The sequence below is a fragment of the Schistocerca cancellata genome, chromosome 1, assembly GCF_023864275.1.
Source record: "Schistocerca cancellata isolate TAMUIC-IGC-003103 chromosome 1, iqSchCanc2.1, whole genome shotgun sequence".
Classification (NCBI taxonomy): domain Eukaryota; kingdom Metazoa; phylum Arthropoda; class Insecta; order Orthoptera; family Acrididae; genus Schistocerca; species Schistocerca cancellata.
In genome coordinates this window covers 1,241,786,638-1,241,806,565 of record NC_064626.1, presented here as the reverse complement: position 1 = coordinate 1,241,806,565, position 19,928 = coordinate 1,241,786,638, and the positions used below count along the sequence as shown (strand labels likewise).

Here is a 19,928-nt window from a genome sequence, read left to right as displayed (position 1 = left end):
ATGATCCATTTCTATGTTTATTGTACATCTACATCTGTTATCTACACAAAATATTTAACTAAAATCATGTGTTCAATGTGCAATTCTAGGTGGAATGGCTGCTGCTGTGCCCGGTGAACTGAAAGGTTACTGGGAAGCATTTAGTGCCTATAAAAGTGGGAATGTAACATGGAGTGATCTTGTATACCCATCAGTTAAAATCTGCCAGGAAGGCTTTGAGGTTAGTCCCTACTTAGCAAAAGTTCTTAAATCAAATGAGGACAGCATTAAGGAGAGTGAGACACTTAGGTAAGTGACATTCACTTCAGTCTTAAAAGTCTGACTTCAAAAAGCAGCAGCAACATATAATAATGTGGCTGCATAGCCAGTTGTAATGTGATTTATTTGTGATGATGAAAGAGAAACAATCCATCATTTTATAGATGAATTTAGATTTACCATTACCATAAATGACATGCAGGTGCTCTATCAAACAGGAAATTATTTACTAATTAAGAACTGAAGGGATATCCTCCTATCAGAATGTTGTTAAGTGAAATCCTTGTTTGGGGAACCACTGCCTCTTGTTAAAGGCTCTGATGACTCATCTTTCGCCATTAGCATTCTAAACTCTCACATTTTTCATGAAATAATATCCAGGCCAAAGTATCCTGATGCAAATCTGTGTGAGTGCTTTTCATCAGCTCCCTCTTTTTAAAGCCACCGTTTCCTTAACTTCCTCATCTGTATCTATAATATTATTTTATATTTGGCTCCAAAATCTGCTGCATATTTTTCAAAATAAGATACAGAACTTTCATTTAAGGCGTTCCTAACAAGGAATTAAAGTGAGATGTTTCTTAGTGTATTATTATTCTATCAAATGTTTTGAAACACTCTCACTTAAACAGTTTCACTCCAGTCCTCAGTTTGCAGAAATTGGCAGCCTTCAGTCAAATAGCATATTTGCTTCAGCCCCGCTTGCCAATCTATGAGATCCTACAAAATTGTAGTGAAGTAGCAGCAAAAACCCTATGCTGAAAATGATGTACCTCTGTAGGGCAATAGCTGTATGAACCAAGCACACTGTTGACACACAAAGCATGTGATGTTCGTTCAGTAGTAGTCATTTTGGTATGGTGCCACTTGTATGAAATGACAGTGTCACAATATTGTGCAAGTCTGAGGCTGAGGGAAATGCAGAATGTAGGAATGCATGAGGCAGAATTCATGTATCTCTGCTGGTTAATCCTTAAAGTGTCCTTTCCCACCCCATCCCCCTTCTCAGGCAATTGAATAATTTCATTATTACAGTGGGTCTCTAGTCATTAAATGATCCTTTTTACACACAATGGATGTGTCAACTGTGTACAGAACTACTTTTGAATATAGATAGAAATAATTAAGGTCATTTACATGCATTAAAACCAGAAGAGGGCCTTGTACTGAGCCCTTTGGTACTCCATATTTTATATTAACAATATGGAAAGGATAGATTGCTGTTCATTATATAGAGGATGCATTGAGATGCAGACAGGCACAATGAAAAACTCTACTAAAATATAAAGCTTCTTCCAAAATAGAAAACACACACAAAATTTTACATTTTCACCTTCACACAAGCACAGCTCACACACACATGGCCACTGTCCCAGAGTACTGGAGCATCTGACATGAGCAATAATTTTCTGGGGTGGTGGGGTGGGTGGTGTGGGTAAGGAGGGGGCACGAAGTGGTAAAGGGAAGGCATAGCAGGGTACAAGTTGGGGAAAGACTTCGAGGTGCATTGGTGGGATAGAAGGCATGCATAGTGCTACGGTGGGAGCAGGGAAGGGGATAGTAGTGGAAGACAGAGAGTAACTGAGGTTGAGGCCAAGGGGATTATAGGAACAAAGTATATGTTATAGTGTAGTTCCCTCCTACACAATTCAGAAAAGCTGGTGTTGGTAGGAAGAATCTGGAGGGCACAGGTTGTGAAGCATTCATTAAAGTTAAATGCATCACGTTTGGCAACATGTTCAGCTCTTTCTTGGCCACAATTGGGCCATGACCATTCAATCAGACAGAGAAGCCACCAAGCCCATGCAATATCCTTGTCCAACCCTACTCCACCCCTGCTCCCAATCCCTTGCCTCATTGCTCAAATCCCTGCAATAGAATTAAATGCAAAACCTGTCCATACAGCCCCCCCCCCCCCCCCCACTACTATCTATTCCAGTCCTCTTACCCCATAAGAGGCAGGTCAACCTGTGGAAGCAGCCATGTGATCTGCAAACTAAGTTACAACAACTGTGCCACTTTCCACATAGGCATGACTACTAACAAGCTGTCTGTCCAAGCATGGTCACTGCTGAACTGTGGCTAAGAAACAGCTGGAGCAGCCAGTTGCTGAACACACTGCCCACAGCCTGTTCCATCTGGATTTTTCCTACCAACACTTACTTTATTGAATTATGCAGCTGGGAACTCTCCCTACAACATATCCTTCACTGCTGAAACCCTCCGTCATCCCCACCCACAATCTTTGCTAATCCTTGTTCTCCACCTACATATTCCCTTCCATGCTTCCTATGCAGCACTACAAATGCCTCCTATCCCATCAGAGCTTAGTCTTTTCCCTTCTCTGCTTCCCTCCCATCCCTCATCCCACACCCTCCAGCATAGCTTTCTGACATTACATCTAGCAGCCCTGTCCTGCTTGTACATGTCGCTGCATGCTCCCACAAGCAGCACAGCATCTTTCCCCACCCCTACTCTACTGTCCCTTCCCCTCCCCACTTCATGCAGTTATAGTTCTGCTCCAGTGTCCAGAGACAGTGACCATGTGTGTGAGAGTTGTGCTTGTGTGAATGTGAAAACGTAAAAATCGAACAATGGAAAATCCAGGATGGAATGTAACAGTACCAGAGAAGGAAAGTTGGAAAGTTGCTACTCGCCATATAGTGGAGATGCTGAGTTGTGATAGGGACAATAAAAAGATACACACAATTAAAGCTTTTGGCCATTAAGGCCTTTGTCAGCAGTAGACACACATAAACACACACACACACACACACACACACACACACACACACACACACACACACACACACACATATAAACGCAACTTGCACACGCGTCTGCAGTCTCAGAGAGCTGAGACCACACTGCGAACAGCAGCACCAGTGCATGATGGGAGTGGCGACTGGGTGGGGGTAAGGAGGAGGCTGGGACGGGGAGGGGGAGGGATAGTATGGTAAGAGTGGCAGACAGTCAAGTGTTGCAGTTTAGACAGAGGGCAGAATAGAAGGTGCGGAGGGGGAGGGGGTAAGTAGTGGAAAGGAGAGAAAATAAAAGACTGGGTGTGATGGTGCTGCACAATTCAGAAAAGCTGGTGTTGGTGGGAAGGATCCATATGGCACAGGCTTCCCACCAACACCAGCTTTTCCGAACATTCCTGTAACCTCCTGGCCTCAACCTTCGTTAGTCACTGTCCTCACCCACCCAGCCCCCTCCCTGTTCCCATTCCAGCACTACACAGCCGTCATTTTACCGCCACACGTAGTCTTTTATTTTCTCTCCTTTCCGCTACTTACCCCCTCCCCCCTCCACACATTCTCTCCTGCCCTCCATCTTAACTGCAACACTTGACTGTCTGCCACTCCCACCCTACTATCCCTCCCCCTCCCCCTTCCCGCCCCAGCCTCCTCCATACCCCCACCCAGCCACCACTCCCATCATGCACTGGTGCTGCCACTCGCAGTGTAGTTTCACCTCTCTGAGACTGCAGATGTGTGTGCAAGTTGCAATTGTGTGAGTGTGTGTGTGTGTGTGTGTGTGTGTGTGTGTATGTGTGTGTGCATGTGCGTAAGTGTGTCTACTGCTGACAAAGGTCTTAATGGCCGAAAGCTTTAATTGTGTGAATCTTTTTATTGTGCCTATTGTGACTCAGCATCTCCGCTATATGGTGAGTAACAACTTTCCTTCTCTGGTATTGAAAATATAAAAATATGTGTGTGTTTTCTAATTCAGAAGAAAGACTTTGTCTGAAAGCTTAATTTTTAGCAGTCTTTCTCCACTGTGCCTGTATACAGCTCAGTGTCTCCTCTAGGTAGTGAGTAGCAATCTATCCTTTCCATATTGTTGTTATTTCATCCAGGACTTTCCATATTTGGTATTAGTTATTTTAGATTTGTGAACCGCAGTTTCAGTTTTACGTAGCACAAACTGTTTTCAGTTATTCATGTAGGAATCTGTTAGGTCATAAGCAGGGCCTCTTATGCCAATGTTTGATAGCTTATCTAATAGGAGAGTAACTTTTACAGAGTCAAAACTTTCTCATGGTCTAGGTGTATACCTGCAACACATTCTTTGTTCTCGATGGTGCTTGAAATCTCTTCAATTAGCTAAGCCACTGCTAGTTGATTTACATTTTAGGAATCCATTTTGATTTTCAAACACTATATTGTGGTTGTTGAGAAAATTTATAATTCAATTATACAGGGTGGTCCATTGATAATGACCGGGCCAAATATCTCACAAAATAAGCATCAAACAAAAAAACTACAAAGAAAGAAGGGGGAAACCAGATGGCGCTATGGTTGGCCTGCTAGATGGCGCTGCCATAGGTCAAACGGATGTCAACTGTTTTTTTTTAAATAGGAACCCCCATTTTTTATTACATACTCATGTAGTACATAAAGAAATATGAAGGTTTTAGTTGGACCACTTTTTTTGCTTTGTGACAGATGGCGCTGTAATAGTCACAAACATATGGCTCACAATTTTAGGTGAGCAGTTGGTAACAGGTAGGTTTTTTAAATAGGAATGTTTGAACATTTTATTTCAGTTGTTCCAATGTGATACATGTACCTTTGTGAACTTATCATTTCTGAGAATGCATGCTGTTACAGCGTGATTACCTGTAAATACCACATTAATGCAGTAAATGCTCAAAATGATGTCCGTCAATCTCAATGCATTTGGCAATATGTGTAATGACATTCCTCTCAACAGTGAGTAGTTTGCCTTCCATAATTTTCGCACATGCATTGACAATGTGCTGACGCATGTTGTCAGGCATTGTAAGTGGATCACGATAGCAAATATCCACAGAAAGAAATCCGGGGACATCAGATCCGGTGAACGTGCGGGCCATGGTATGGTGCACCGATGACCAATCCACCTGTCATGAAATATGCTATTCAATATCACTTCAAGCGCATGCGAGCTATGTGCTGGACATCCATCATGTTGGAAGTACATCGCCGTTCTGTCATGCAGTGCAACATCTTGTAGTAACATCGGTAGAACATTATGTAGGAAATCAGCATACGTTGCACCATTTAGATTGCCAGCCATGAAATAGGGGCCAATTATCCTTCCTCCCATAATGCCGCACCATACATTAACCCGCCAAGGTCGCTGATGTTCCACTTGTCACAGCCATCGTGGATTTTCCATTGCCCAATAGTGCATATTATGCCAGTCTACGTTACCACTATTGGTGAATAATGCTTTGTCGCTAAATAGAACGCATGCAAAAAATCCGTCATCATCCCATAATTTTTCTTGCGCCCAGTGGCAGAAGTGTACATGATGATCAAAGTTGTCGCCATGCAGTTCCTGGTGCGTAGAGGTATGGCACAGGTGCAATCGATGTTGATGTAGCATTCTCAACACTGACGTTTTTGAGATTCCTGATTCTCACGCAATTTGTCTGCTACTGATGTTTGGATTAGCTGCGACAGCAGCTAAAACACCTACTTGGGCATCATCATTTGTTGCAGGCCGTGGTTGATGTTTCACATGTGGCTGAAGACTTCCTGTTTCAAAAATCAAATGGCTCTGAGCACTATGGGACTCAACTGCTGTGGTCATAAGTCCCCTAGAACTTAGAACTACTTGAACCTAACTAACCTAAGGACATCACACACATCCACGCCCGAGGCAGGATTCGAACCTGCGACTGTCGCGGTCGTGCGGTTCCAGACTGTAGCGCCTTTAACCGCTCGGCCACTCCGGCCGGCGACTTCCTGTTTCCTTAAATAACATAACTATCAGTCGAACGGTCCGGACACTTGGATGATGTCATCCAAGATACCGAGCAGCATACATAGCACATGCCCGTTGGGCATTTTGATCACAATAGCCATACATCAACATGATACCGACCTTTTCATGGTTCATTTTAACATGGGAAATGTGTCACGAAGCAAATACCATCTGCACTGGCAGAATGTTACGTGATACCATGTACTTACACATTTGTGACTATTACAGTGCCATCTGTCACAAAGCAAAAAAAGTGGTCCAACTAAAACATTCATATTTCTTTATGTACTACATGAATATGTAATAAAAATGTGGGTTCCTATTAAAAAAAAAAAAAAACGCAATTTATATCTGTTTGACCTATGGCAGCACCATCTAGAGGGCCAACCATAGTGCCATCTGGTTTCCCCCTTTAAGCTACACAAGTTTTGTTCTTTGTAGTTTTTTTGTTTGATGCTTATTTCATGAGGTATTTGGTCCAGTCATGATCAGTGGACCACCTTGTATATGACTTATTCAGCTATTTTGGAAGTGATGAAAACTGTCAAGATAAGCCTATAATTTTCAGTTTTGTACTTGTCAACTTTTTTAGAGATCAGTTTTACCTGGACTATTTTTAGTCTGTGGGAAGGTGCTAGGTTCTATTATGTTATTTGCTGCTAAAGACGGAGATACAGAGACATTTTGTGTGCACACTTTTAATGCTGTAATTTTGATGCTGTTGTTCCCAGCAGAAATGGAGGGTTTTAAAGAGCTAATGATGTTCATTATTTCTTTGCAATTTCTGGGATCTAGGTATAGGCCCTCCTACTGAAGAAAAGTATCCATTGAATACGTTTGCAATTTCAAGTTGACCTTTTATGAACATTCCATTGTGGTTAATAATGAACTCCCAGCAGTACTTGTCTCTGCATGTTCAAAACTGTTCATCATGGCCCAGACACCAGCAGCAATATTGTGTTAAGCCTGAAGCTTGTTTGCAACATAAATGCTCCCAGTCAGTCTTAATAAATCTAAATAGTATTCATGGTAAATTTTGATGTCTTCCCTTAGTTTGAGATTTTCTTTGTCATTCAACACTGAACTATTGAATAATTTTAATTATAATTAAATCATTTAATTGTTATAACATGTTTTAATATAATTGTCATTTTATTGAAACTGCCATCACATTATGAAGACAATGATATTTCTTGTGACCTGCATGTCATTAGAGTATATCTTTAAGTTTACAGTATAAATCTTCATCATCATCATCAGCAGCAGCAACAAATTTGATCACTTGATGATGTGGCCTCTTTGAGTTTGTGTGATTTCTGCCAATCTTGAGCTTCCTGTTGCCAATTCAATCATAAGGTTTTCTTTTCCATATTGGAAATATATATTGCTACTTACCGTAAAGAAGACACATCAAGTTGCAGATAGGTACAATTAGAAGACATTCACATATAGCTTTCAGCCACAGCCTTCATCGATAAAGAGTTACTAAACACAGCCTTCCAAAATGCCTTCACAAAAGATGACAAAGTAAATATTCCAGCATTCAAACCAAGAACAGCTGCCATCATGAGTAACAAAGAAGTAAATATCCTCAGACTTGTGAATCAACTTAAATCACTTAATAAAAGCAAGTCTTCTGGTCCAGACTGAATACCAATTAGGTTCTTTTCTGAGTATGCTGATGCATTAGCTTCATACTTAACAATCGTTATACAACTGTTCACTCTATGAAAGATCCGTACCCAAAGACTGGAAAGTTGCACAGATCACACCAATATTCAGGAAAGGTAGTAGGATTAATCCACTAAATTACAGGCCCATATCATTAATGTTGATAAGCAGCAGGGTTTTGAAACATATATTGTGTTCGAACATTATGAAATACCTCGAAGAAAATGGCCTATTGACACACAGTCAACATGGATTTAGAAAACATCGTTCTTGTGAAACACAATTAGCTCTTTATTCACGTGAAGTGTTGAGTGATATTGACAAGGGATTTCAGACTGATTCCTTATTTCTGGGTTTCTGGAAGGCTTTTGACACTGTACCACACAAAAGGCTTGTAGAGAAATGGCGTGCTTATGGAATTTCATCTCAGTTATGTGACAGGATTTATGATTTACTGTCAGAGAGGTCACAGTTCATAGTAACTGACAGAAAGTCATTGATTAAAACTGAAGTGATTTCTGGCATTCCCCAAGGTAGTATTGTATGCCCTTTGATGTTCCTTATCTGTATAAACAATTTGGGAGTCAGTCTGAGCAGCCATCTTAGAATGTTTGCAGATGACGCTGCCATTTATTGAGTAATAAAGTCATCAGAAGATTGAAACAAACTGCAAAATGATTTAGAAAAGATATCTGAATGGTGCAAAAATTGGCAGTCAACCCTAAATAATGAAAAGTTTGAGGTCATCCACATAATTGCTAAAAGGAATCCATTAAACTTTGGTTACATGGTAACTCAGTCAAATCTAAAGGCATAAATTCAACTAAATACCTAGGAATTACAATTATGAACAACTTAAATTGGAAGGAACACATAGAAAATGTTGTGAGGAAGGCTAACCAAAGACTGCATTTTATTGGCAGGACATTTAGAAAACGCCTACACTATGCTTGTCTGTCCTCTTTTAGAATACTGCTGCATTTTGTGGGATCCTTACCAGATAGGACTGACAGAGTACATCGAAAAAGTTAAAGAAGGGCAGCATGTTTTGTATTATCATGAAATATGGGAGAGAGTGTTACTGAAATGATACAGGGTTTGGGCTGTACATCAAAAGAAAGGCATTTTTCGATGCAACAGTATCTTCTCACTAAATTCCAATCACCAACTTTCTCCTCTGAATGCAAAAATACTTTGTTGACACCAACCTACATAGGGAGAAATGATCACCATCATAAAATAAAGGAAATCAGAGCTCTTACAGAAAGATAAAGGTGTTCGTTCTTTCCGCACACTGTACGAGATTGTAATAATAGAGAATTGTGAAGATGGTTTGATGAACCCTCTGCCAAGCACCTAAATGTGATTTGCAGTGTTCATGTAGATGTAGATGCAACTTGATGTGTCTTCTTTATGGTAAGTAGCAATCTATATCTTCCTATATTGTTGATATTCCTACCTGGAGTTTCCATTGTTTGGTTTTATCATAGTTCATTTTTAGGCCACCCTCAGGGCAGACTGATGCAAGTTCAATAACCAGTACTTGAAGTTATTCTATAGTATAAACAATGATCACATTTCCTGTAAATAAGATCTCCTAACCAACATTATACTTTCATGTACTTGAGGCTCATGTCTGCAGGAAGACATTTAATTGTAATAAAAATCGTTGCAATTAAGAAACAGAGAAAATTGGCTACTAAACAACTAAAAATGTAGAAATGAGTCATACTGAACTGAAACAGTTGTTGCAGAATGAGGAGGAGCATAAATTAGGACAAGGAAGTGAATGAGATGAAATGTTTCTACTTTTTAGCAGAACATAAAATGATTGAAAGTAAATATTGTATGCCAAAGTGGCATTCATACTGGATTCCTACATTTTGCTAAGACTGTGGTATGAGTTACTCTGAGTGCATTAGTTTTAATAAGGAGAAATCAACAGATGCGACACAAGGCTCGTGCATATTCCAAGGTAGTTCCAGTAAAAATATCATAACTCTGGAAATAAACAACAAAATGGCCTCAATGATCAAGATGTCTGTACACTCTAGACAGCCCACTCAAAAGTAAAGCTTTGTCGCTCACTACTAAGATGAAGATATGTAACACCATTATCTGCACTGTGATACTGTATGGTTCAGAAAGCTGGATGCTTAGCAAGAAAGAAAGAAAAAACTGAATGTTTTCAAAAGAAAATTGATGAGAAAAATGTGGAGATCTGTGTTGGTGAAAGGAATATGGAGAGGTCAAAAGAACACTGAAATTTATCAGTTAATGAAGCAGCCCACAGTCATCTAGAAATTAAAAAGTAGGAGACTGCAATGGGCTGGGCATGTGGCTAGAATGGAAACAAACAGAATTCCTAAGAAGGCATTTGACAGCATTTTCCAAGCAACAAAACCATTGGGTCAACCTTGCAATGGTGGAAAGGTGACATAAAGAAGGACGTTGCAGAATTAGGAATCCCTGGAGGGTGGAGCGAGACAATGAGAGATAGATGAAGATGGAAGCATATTGTGGATGCAGCGTATGGTCTATAGGGCCTGTGATCACTGAAAAGAAGAAGAAGTTCCATGGAACTTTTACTATTCATGATATATTACAGTAACAGATATTGCAGGATGGAAACAATAAACAAAAATTAAGGAAAGCAACCACTCACCTGCTCCTATTCCTATACACCACATCAGTCATCTACAGGTGGGTGGTTGTGTTTCTTTATTGTTCAAGATACACACAAATTACCTGGAGAATAATATCAGAAACTCTCTGAGGCTGATCACAGATGATACTGTTGTAAAAAGAGGAGTCACAAAACCCAGAAACTTTAGCAAAATTCAGGAAGCCCTTCAAAGGTTCAGCTTTTGGTACAAGGACTACCCACTGATCTTCAACATGAATAAATATGATATACTGCCCACAAATATGTGGAATAGCAATTATTGTCAGATTAGAGAATTGGGGACTAAGAACTGGAAACAACTGCAACTGTTAAATATTTGAAAGTGTGTATCTTATAACTAGCCTGTAATTAGATGACTAAACTAAAATTTTAATCTCTTGCCAGCTATTGAAAAGTCACCTTTGCTGAAATAAAATGTTTGTAGCCTGACTCTTATCTGCTTGCTGAAATAAGTTTGTAGTACTCTAATTACCAATTAATGAAGGTGACACATATTTGGCTTTAACTTTTCTATCTATTCACAAAACTGAAGAATTTACCATGAACTTATGAGCATTATGCTGAGTGGTACAGACTACATTCCACAAAGACTGATATGAAACTGACACACATGATATCTGCCATGTAATCTTAAATAATGTTATAACAATTAAGAAACAGTCTTACATTATTGGAAAAATAGTTTTACCAATATTGTAATTAAAATTTGGAGATTTACAAAAGTCACACATAACATATTGCAGTGTCAAGCAATGGAAAATCCAGGATGGAATGCAACAATACCAGAGAAGGAAAGTTGCTACTCGCCATATAGCGGAGATGCTGAGTCGCGATGGGCACAACAAAAAGATTCACACAATTATAGCTTGTTCGCAGCTCTCTGAGACTGCAGACGTGTGTGCAAGTTGCTTTTTTTTGTGTGTGTGTGTGTGTGTGTGTGTGTGTGTGTGTGTGTGTGTGTGTGTGTGTGTGTGTGTGTGTGTGTGTGTGTCTGCTGCTGACAAAGGCCTTAATGGCCGAAAGCTATAATTGTGTGAATCTTTTTGTTGTGCCTGTCGCGATTCAGCATCTCCGCTATATGGTGAGTAGCAACTTTCCTTCTCTGGTATTGATAAATTGCAGTGTGTTAGACATCATCTATTGCTTTAATAATATTTCTGGGTATTTTATGAGCTTTGCAAGAAAATATACTATATCACTCTTCAGAACAGTATTTTTTACTTATTTACAAATTATTCCAAGCTGGTTCTTCAGCGACCACAAAGACATTTAATAGGCATCTCACCAAAGGGGGCTGAGCTTTCAGGGCCTCTTGCACCAACTACCATTGGCATCTGTACACCCAAACCTATTTGCAGTGGTGTTGGGTACACTTGACCTGGTGTCTAATTGATTGGAGTAGAATTGTCTTAACTGTCTTCAGTGGTGAGCTCCAGTTCAGAATGAACCGTGGTGACTGCTGAAGACATATGTGAAGATGGCCCAGACAACAATGGGATACCAACCTGACTTTCACCCACCATATGGTCCAACAACCAGAAGTGATGGTATGGGCTGTCATTTCATTTCACAGCAGAACCACATTGGTTGTCATTTACAGCTCCCTTACAGCACAATGGTATATTGACAATATTCAATCCTCGTTTTATGGCCCTTCATTCCAAGCCATTTTGGGCTTACATTTCAGTAATATAATGCCTGCCCGCACACAGTAAGAATTTCTATTGCTTGTATTCATGCTTTCCAAACCCTGTTTTAGCCAGCAAGATCAATGGATCTCTCTCCAATTGCGAATATTTGAAGCATTGTCAGCAGGACCCTCCAAACTGCTTGGGATTTTGATGATCTAATGTGCCAATTGGACAGCATTTGGAGCAATATTCTTCAGGTTGACATCCAATAACTCTATCAGTAAAAATGCCAAGCTGAATAACTGCTTGAGTGAGGGACAGAGGTGGACCATCGTGTTATTGACTTACTTGATTTGTGAAGTTCTTTTTTGTGGATAAACCATCCAATTTTTGGAAATTGTAATCATTTGTTTGTCTGTACATGTACATCATGCCTACCACCGATTTCCATACCATTTAGATAATTCCTTCTTGGAGTCTCTCTCTCTTTTGCTCTCTCTCACTGTCCTTTTTTTTCTCAGGGTGTTTATCAAATGTAAACTGAAATAAAGTTCACACAATGGTAAACATACAAAACTTCCTAGCAGATTAAAACTGTGTACTGGACTGGGACTGGAACTCACAAACTTTGATTTTTGCAGGTAAAGGTAAAGGTCTTGGATTCGAGTCCTGATCCAGCACGCAGTTTTAATCTGCCTGGATGTTGCCCACAAAACCAGAAGGTCTGGGTTCAATTCCCGGTCTGGCAGACTGCTGTAATCTACAGGAAGTTTCATATCAGTGCATATTCCACTGCAGAGTGAATGAATCATTCTGGTAAACATATGAATTCATAATTTAAATGGAACCCATAGTGTGTGAGTAGAATATTTTGCTGTGGTATCAGGTATTCAAACTGATGTGGAATCGGTCACATCAGCAACTGTTATACCACTCTGCAGTGTTACAATTTGGAGCAGTTTAAAATGGAACAATCACATAAAATTAGTTGTAGCAAATACCAAACTGAGATTTACTGGTAGAATATTATGCAAACATAAAGCACATATACAGGAGATAGCTTATAGAACCCCCACTTATCCAATTGTTGAGCGTTACTCTTCAGTCTGGAATCCTTACCATACAAAATTAATAGAAGAAATAGAAAAGACCCAAGAAAGAGTGGACATCATCATACATTCATTTAGTAAATGCAAGAGTTTCATGATGATGCTCACTGAACTCCAGTCATATTTTCTATGCATTATTCACAAATAGAACATTAAAAAGGAAAATGACAGTGGTGTATAAAATATCCTTAATCACTTCCAATTAGGTGACTTGTATAATAAAAATGTAGATTTACCGACAGAGACTGAGACTACAAAGTACCAATAATAATCAGAATTCATTATAATGGTCATATTGATTCATCATGCTCTATAGAAACCATCATGAAGAATTAAGTCAAGGCTCATTTGAATAAGGTAGCGACACTGCACATAATTGCATTGATAATTAACTATTGTTAAACTGAAATAACTATTTCTGCTTACTGAAGTTAAATATAATGTAGTAAAATTAACAGAAATACTTTGAAAAAAGCTGCTGCTTCGCCAGTTATTTTAAACAGCTGCTATTCATCTTTTATTATAAGGTGATATCAATATTTATAGTATTGTAGAACAATAGTAATCTGTGCACTGTAAAAATAGATGCCTGTTTACAACGTGCTTTGCTACCGTCCATTATGAATATCCGGACTGTTATGCCGTGGTTGGTTGATGAATTTTGTCTCAATTCCCAACGTTTTGTCCTCGTTTGCGGGAGACATCTTCAAGGGGGTGTGTAGCTCGATGGAAGGTCCAACACAACCGCTGGCTCGCTACTTGTAATATCTCCAACACTAATTTTGAATCTTTGTATCTACATAAGGAGATAACTTGAAGAAGTAGTTCATAATAATGACTATTTCAAATTTTTTAATGATTTGTAGACTTTCTCTCTGTTTCCTCATTATGTATGTTGAAAGCTTGTTAAAGGCTTTCCGCCAGAATGCAGAAGCCCATTCTAAACAGTAATCAAGTGACAGCCTACTTGGAGATTATTTTTCTGTTTTGCATTTTGGTTCTGTAGATTGCAGCTCAACTGGCTGATTTTTAACATTATCAGTGTTTTCTGTTATACATACACTGAAGGGGCAAAGAAACTGGTATACCTGCGTAATATCACGTAGGGTACCCAAGAGCATGCAGAAGTGCCGCAACTGATGTCTGAAGCAGTGCTGAGGGGAACTGATGCCATGAATCCTGCAGGGCTATCCAAAAATCCGTGAGAGTATGAGGGAGTGGAGATCTCTTCAGAATGGCACATTGCACAGCATCCCAGATATGCTCAATAATGATAATGTCTAGGGAGTTTGGTGGGCAGCGGAAGTGTTTGAACTCAAGAGAGAGTTCCTGGAGACACTCTGCAGAAATTAGGGATGTGTGGGATGTCGCATTGTCCTAATGGAATTGCCCAAGTCTGTTGGAATGCACACTGGACAAGCAGGGTATCAGACAGGATGCTTACATATGTGTCACCTGTCAGAGTCATATCTAGATGCATCAGGGCTCCATATCCTTCCAACTGCACATTCCCCACACCATTACAGAGCCTCCATCAGCATGAACACGCAGCGTCCATGGATTCATGAGGTTGTCTCCATACCCGTACATGTCCATACACACGATGCAGTTTGAAATGAGACTCGTCCGACCAGGCAATATGTTTCCAGTTGTCAACAGTCCAATGTTAGTGTTGATGGGCCCAGGCAAGGCATAAAGCTTTATATTGTGCAGTCATCAAGGGTACATGAATAGGCCTTCAGCTCCGAAAGCCCATATCAATGATGTTTTCTTGAATGGTTCACATGCTGACACTTGTTGATGGCCCAGCATTGAAATCTGCAGCGATTTATGGTAGGGTTGCACTTCCATCTCATTGAACAGTTCTCTTCAGTTGTCATTGGTCACTTTCTTGCAGGTTCTTTTTCTGACTGCAGTGATGTCATAGAGTTGAAATTTTACCAGATTATTGATATTCACAGTGCACTCGTGAAATGGTCATTTGGGAAAATCCTTTCTTCATTGCTACCACAGAGATGATGGGTCCCATTGCTCATGTGCCAATCATAACACCACTTTCAAACTCACTTAAATGTTGATTACTTGCCATTGTAGCAGCAGTCAACAATCTGACAACCGTACCAGAAACTTGTTGTCTTATATAGGCATTGCCAAACGCAGCGTCATATTCTGCCTCTTCACATATCTCTGTATTTGAATATGCATGCCTATACCAGTTTCTTTGATGCTTCAGTGGATAAAGCAACCAAATTTGGCATGGAAACATCAGGCTTCACACGTATCAGTACTGTGAGGTTTATAACCACCTAACTCCTGTAGGGGCAGAGATACGAGCAAAAACGTGTTTGTCCAGCCCCTGATGTGCAGGTTACCCTGCACAACAGACATGTTGTGTGGGAACATTATGGGCCAGCCAAATCTTGTGAAGGATAGCCTACAGGTCAGGGGCAAGAAATGGTTTTCCAATTCCCTGACATGTAGCTTGCCCTTCATGACAGTGTGCTGTGTTGGTGTAGTATAAGCCTGCTGTATTGACCTGCTTTGTGTGAGAGGGAAATAAATGATTTTTGAGCCCCTGATGTGTAGACTGCTGTGTATGACAAGCATGTTGTTGGAGTAGTATCGGTCTGCTTTACTGAACTATATAGCAGGTGCTACACAGGCTGATCAGCTTGATTGGTGACAGGTTGGGATGGATACAGGAGGGAGTGGACAGATTGAGGGGGAGGAGGAAATGTTTAGAAAGAGGGGAGGAGGGGGAGATGCATGCCTCAGATGGAAGATGTAGAGGGGAGGTGGACAGGCAAAGATGGAAAGAGAGAGGGGTGGTGGGTATAGTCAGAGGCTGGGAGGAGGGAGATATGGTCAGAAAGAATGGATGGAGGAAATGGACAAAAAGAGGGAGAGGAGAAGATGGAGAGATGGAGAGACAGAGAGAATGGGGAGTAGGAGATAGACAGATAGAGGAGGGAGGATGAGATGGACAGACAGAGAAAGGAGGAGGTGGACAAAATGCTAGCATATCTTTAAATCTATATGGAAGTGAGTGTAAGAATTCCAAGATCTTTGAAGACAGTTCTCAAAAACAAAATTTCCCCTACTTTATACAGTATTGTTGTGAAAGCTGGGTTTCCCCTGGCATATAAAATGAGGATGCAGTCAGGCAATGTCTTCGACAATGTCTAATACTCCCACAGGTGCACACCCCTTCATTTTGAAGGCACAGATGCAATGATACAGCACTGTGAACAGAAATTTTAAATCTTGGTATATGGGTTACATGCAGAAAGATAACACACACACACACACCTTAAACAAATAGCACTGCTAGTTACTGATGGGGAATATTAATTACCAAGAGGTGAACTTATATAGCACTGGCTCTGTCTCTCTTTTGTTTGGCCAAGGAGAGAGCAGGAAGGTTGATTGTACATTGGACAGTCCTTTTACAGGAGTTCAGTTCACAGTCATTTGTAGCCTTAGGCTGGTAGTAGAAACCAATCAGCTCAGCATGAAGGGATACTTCATATCTTGTTTTATAAGGCCTATGTCTTCTCAGACTTTGAAAGTTAGTTAGTTGATTTAGCCCACCTAGATTCCACTTTCCGCCACAATGGTTATATTGAAAGACAGATGAGATTCATGTTGCATTATCAACCAACCATGAATCAGGTGAGTCATGGAAATAATAGGATAGCACCGAAGTCAACAGCCTCTTAGTGTTACACTGTTAGAATTTCCAACAGGATTGGTTGTATTCATCAGGAACATGGTATGAAGTGTCCAGAATGAGATATTCACTCTACAGCAGAATGTGCGCTGATATGAAACTTCCTGGCAGATTAAAACTGTGTGCCGGACCGAGACTCGAACTCGGGACCTTTGGCTTTCGCGGGCAAGTGCTCTACCAAGCAGGAGAGCTTCTGTAAAGTTTGGAAGGTACGAGACGAGGTTCTGGCAGAAGTAAATATGTGAGGACAGGGCGTGAGTCATACTTGGGTAGCTCAGTGGTAGAGCACTTGCCTGCGAAAGGCAAGGTCCCGAGTTCGAGTCTCGGTCTGGCACACAGTTTTAATCTGCGAGGAAGTTTCATGGTATGAAGTGTGTTTTTCAACCACCAACTAAGATCAGGGCCCTTTTAGGATCTGTAAAGGATGATTTCAGTTCCTTGGGGCATGTTATACATCGGCCAGATCATCAGGTCTGCTGAGGACCAGAGTATTGAGCATAAGTGTCACACATGCTTATGATAGATGAGCTAAAATGCTATTGCAGCACAATGCCTTGGCACTGTCATTCTATCGAGTATATCAACACAGATTCTAGTGTGCACTTCCAGCTCTTGGGATAGTGTGATTAAGGAACTACTTGAGAGTCTACTTCTACACCTACATCTACATACATACATACAGTTGAAGCTACTGTATGGTTCATGGAGAAGGGTACCTTGTACCACTAGTAGTCATTTCCCTTCCTTTTCTATTCGAAAATAGACTGAGGGAAAAATGACTGTCTGCATGCCTCCACATGAGTCGTAATTTCACTTATCTTCATGGTCCTTATGCAAAATGTGTGTACGTGGCAGTGGAATCATTCTGCAGTCAGCTTCGAATGCCGGTTCCTCGAAAAGAATGTTGCCCCTCCAGAGATTCCCATTTGAGTTCCCAAAGCATTTCCATAATACTTGCATGTTCTTCATACCTACCAGTAACAAATCTACCAGATCGCCTTTGATTTGCTTCAGTGTCTCCCTTCAATCCAGCGGTGGTGGGGATCCCAAACACTAGAGCAGTACTGAAGAATGGGTCACACTCGTGTCCCATAAATAGTCTCCTGTACAGATGAAGCATGCTTCCCTAAAATTTTTCCAAGAAACTGAAGTCAACCATTTACCTTCCCTACTACAGTATTTATGTGCTCGGTCCATTTCATGTTGCTTTCAACGTATGCCTACGTATTTGATCAATGTGACTGTGTCAAGCAGCACAATATTAATGCTACAGTGAACATTACAGGATTGTTTTTTCCTACTCATCTGCATTAACTTACATTTTTCTGCATTTAGAGCTAGCTGCCATTAATCATACCAACTAGAAATTTTATCTAAATCATCTTGTATCCTCCTACACTCACTCGAGGCCAAACCCTCGCAGTACACCACAGCATCATCAGCAAATGCCTGCAGGTTACTGCTCATCCTATCTGTCAGATCATTTATGTATGTAGAGAATAATAGTGGTCCATTCATACTTCCATGGGGCACTTTTGATGATACCCTTGTCTCCAATGAACACTCACCATCTGGAGTCTAGTCATTAAAAAAGTCTTTGAGCCACTTACATATCTGGGAACCTATTCCATACGCCCATGCCTTTGTTAACAAAGTGCATTGAGGTACTGTGTCAAATGCCTTTCAAAAATCCAGGCATATGGAATCTGCCTGTTGCCCTTCATCCATAGTTCACAGGATGACATATGAGAAAAAGGCATGCAGAGTTTCACATGAGCAGTGCTTTCTAAAACTGTGATCATTTGCAGATTGAATTTTTCTGTCTCAAGGAAATTTATTATATTCAAACTGAGAATACATTCATGAATTCTGCAGAAAACTAGTGATAAAGATATTGGTCTGTAATTTCAGGGGTCTGTTCTTTTACCCTTCTTGTGTGCAAGAGTCATCAGCACTTTTTCCAGCCACTCTTTGCAGTGCGTGAGAGACACACAATTGATGCAAGCTAAGTAAGGGGCCAATGCCACAGAATACTCTTTGTAAAAATGAACTAGGATTTCATCCAGACCTAGGGACTTATTGCCTTTTTTGACTCTTTTAGTTGTCTGTCTATGCCTGAGATACGTATTACTATGTCCTCTATATGAGAGTCTGTGCAATGGTCAAACGATAGTCTGTTTGTATGATTCTCCTGTGTGAATGATTTCTTAAATGCAAAAGTTAAAACTTTGCTTTCTGTTTTCTATCTTTTATTGCCACATCAGACTGGTCAACATGTGACTGGACAGAAGCCTTTGACCCATTTCCTTGTTTTACATAGGACCAGAATTTTCTTGAGTTTCGGCAAGATCTTTTACTAAGGTATGCTGGTGGTAGTTGTTCTACATCGCTCACAAAGAAAACTGGCATAATTTGTGTGTGATATCTAAAAGTGTGCTGCAGCACATTAGCACATGATAACTGGCTGCCACAGCATTCAGCTGATAGTACTTTTGACTCATAACCTCCCTCTACACCATCACAATGATGACACCACTACTGCATGACAGCAATCTCACTGATCCAGTGCTCTCAACACCTGACAAGTAGTTCCTTACACACCCTTGAACTCTGTGAGTGAAATGTGGTTTACTCTGGATGGGGAATCATGGGTCAACTTCCATATGTATTCATTGGATATGATACAGTGGATACCATTGTTGAGACATTTTATTGAGCCTTACAATTGATGGGTTTTAGATACAGAGGAAAGATATTTCAGTAAAAGCCTTCCCATAACATGATGAATGTGTGTTTGGAATAATAGGTAGAGAATACCTTGAAAGCCAACAGAAAATTCACCACAATTTGCTGATGATATTGTGCAATGTGTTTATATTCTACACAATACTACCACTGACCCAGAAGAATCCCTAAATGTTGATGAGGAAAGTACTGTAGAAATTGAGCATTCTAGGCAAGTTGCTTCAAATGAGGCTGTCATATTACGAGACACTTTTTTTAAACATTATCTCACATAATAAAACACAAGTTTCATGTTTTGTCAGCTATGCTACTTTCAAATTTAATATCACTTCTCATTTTAAGAC

The 19,928-nt window shown here is 40.3% G+C and overlaps 1 protein-coding gene across 2 annotated transcripts in view; it reads left to right on the top strand.

Annotated features, from left to right (window-relative positions):
* Positions 1–19,928, top strand: part of LOC126094765 (scoloptoxin SSD14-like) — a 452,119-nt gene that overhangs the window by 394,366 nt on the left and 37,825 nt on the right. For both annotated transcript variants that reach the window (XM_049909319.1, XM_049909328.1), the window contains one exon: positions 90–288. In XM_049909319.1, the coding sequence (XP_049765276.1) occupies positions 90–288 (199 nt within the window). The remainder of the gene's footprint in view (positions 1–89; positions 289–19,928) is intronic.